The 1,754-nt window shown below is 59.4% G+C and overlaps 1 protein-coding gene across 1 annotated transcript in view; it reads left to right on the plus strand.

The window, feature by feature from the left end:
• The first annotated feature begins 462 nt into the window (after positions 1-462).
• Positions 463-1,754, plus strand: part of LOC105809231 (leukocyte immunoglobulin-like receptor subfamily A member 5) — an 11,388-nt gene continuing 10,096 nt past the window's right edge. Inside the window, exons 1-4 of the mRNA XM_012642985.1 lie at positions 463-546; positions 710-745; positions 933-1,217; positions 1,373-1,747. Coding sequence (XP_012498439.1) covers positions 513-546; positions 710-745; positions 933-1,217; positions 1,373-1,747 — 730 coding nt within the window. The 5' untranslated portion in view covers positions 463-512. The remainder of the gene's footprint in view (positions 547-709; positions 746-932; positions 1,218-1,372; positions 1,748-1,754) is intronic.

Consider the following 1,754-nt stretch of genomic DNA (forward strand, 5'->3'; position numbering starts at 1 on the left):
CTCTGCTGGTCCGAGTCTGCCGTGGGCACGAACCTGCAGCTTCCCTGAGGCATCCCCAGGGTGGGGAGACGACTGCCTAGTGAGGACCCGCAGCGCTGGGCTGAAGGAGGGAGGGAGGCTCCGTGGGGAGGACTGAGAGGGAGGATGGGCCCTCATCACCCTCACCTGGGAGGGACCAACGTAGAAGGCTCTGGGTCTGTTTCCTTCTGTGTTCTGACCTTCAGTAAGATGAGGAAAGATGAGGCAGGCGGTGGCTGGGGGTCAAGGAGACCCCATTTCTGTCTGAAATGTCTGCAGAGAGCTAGTGCCTGCCCCAGCTCCAGCCCTGGGGAAATGAGAACCAGGCTTCTGAGGATGGCAGTTCCCCTTCCTGTGAGGCTGCTGATGGGACAACCCCATGACAGGAAGGACCCAGCTTCCCTCCCAGTAGCCACAGCCCTAAGTGTCTATCTGTCCTACAGGTACCGTGGTCTCGTCCATCTGCCCAGCTGGGGCCAGTGGGAGGAGACGTCATGACCCCCACCGTCATGGCCCTGCTCTGCATCGGTGAGATGGGAAGAGGGGAGGGGACACCTGATCTGGGAGGGACCCCACCCCGCAGCCAGGCCCTGCCCTAGCAGGAGACCCCAGGGGCTCAGGAGGCTCCAGGAGAAGACAGGACATGCTCAGCCTTCAGGGGACAAATGTCTCACAAGGAACTCTCTTCCAGGATTGAGTGTGGGCCCTAGGACTAACGGGCAGGCAGGTGAGTCTGTCCCCAGCTGTCCCAGGTCCCTCCTCCTCACTGGGGACAAGGGGACACCCCTGGGCACCTGGGGATGGGGAATATCAGTTCCGGGCTGACTGATGGGGAAGTCTGGCGGATCCTGGGCTGAGAGCTGGGATCTGAGGGGTGGGGACTTTTTTTGAGCCAGCCTCTGATTTCCTTCCAGGGACCCTCCCCAAACCCACCCTCTGGGCTGAGCCAGACTCTCTGATCACCTGGGGGAGCCCTGGTACCATCTGGTGTCAGGGGACCCTGGGTGCCGAGAAATACCGTCTCGATAAAGATGGAAGACAAGAGCCCTGGGACACACAGAAACCACTGGAGCCTGGGGACAAGGCCAAGTTCAACATCCCATCCATGACAGAGCATCACGCAGGGCGATATCGCTGTTACTATTACAGCCCTGATGGATGGTCAGAGCCCAGTGACCCCCTGGAGCTGGTGGTGACAGGTGAGAGGACACTTAGGGGTCCCAGCCCCAGACTCTGCGCTCAGAATGGGAGTCAGGGCGTCTGCTCTCAGGGGTGACTCCCTCTCACAGCCCAGCCCTGGGGGTGATGTGGGAGGTGTGAGCCCCATTCAACACGCTGCCTCCTTCTCTCCTAGTACCCTACGGCAAACCCACCCTCTCAGCCCTGCCAAGCCCTGTCATGACCCCAGGAGGGAACGTGACCCTCCAGTGTGGCTCACAGGAGGGATTTGGCAGGTTCATTCTGATCGAGGAAGGGAACAAGCTCTCCTGGACCCGGGACTCACAGAGAACCTCCTACAGGCAGTACCAGGGCCTGTTCCCCGTGGGCCCCATGACCCCCAGCCACAGGTGGACGTTCAGGTGCTACGGCTATTACAAGAACTCCCCACAGGTGTGGTCAGAACCCAGTGACCCCCTGGAACTACTGGTCTCAGGTAAAGAGATTTCATCCTTTCCCACTCATTTTTTTTTATTTCAGCATATTATGGGGGTACAGATGTTTAGGTTACGTATGTT

This window comes from Propithecus coquereli, unplaced genomic scaffold, assembly GCF_000956105.1.
Source record: "Propithecus coquereli isolate 6110/MARCELLA unplaced genomic scaffold, Pcoq_1.0 Scaffold193, whole genome shotgun sequence".
Classification (NCBI taxonomy): domain Eukaryota; kingdom Metazoa; phylum Chordata; class Mammalia; order Primates; family Indriidae; genus Propithecus; species Propithecus coquereli.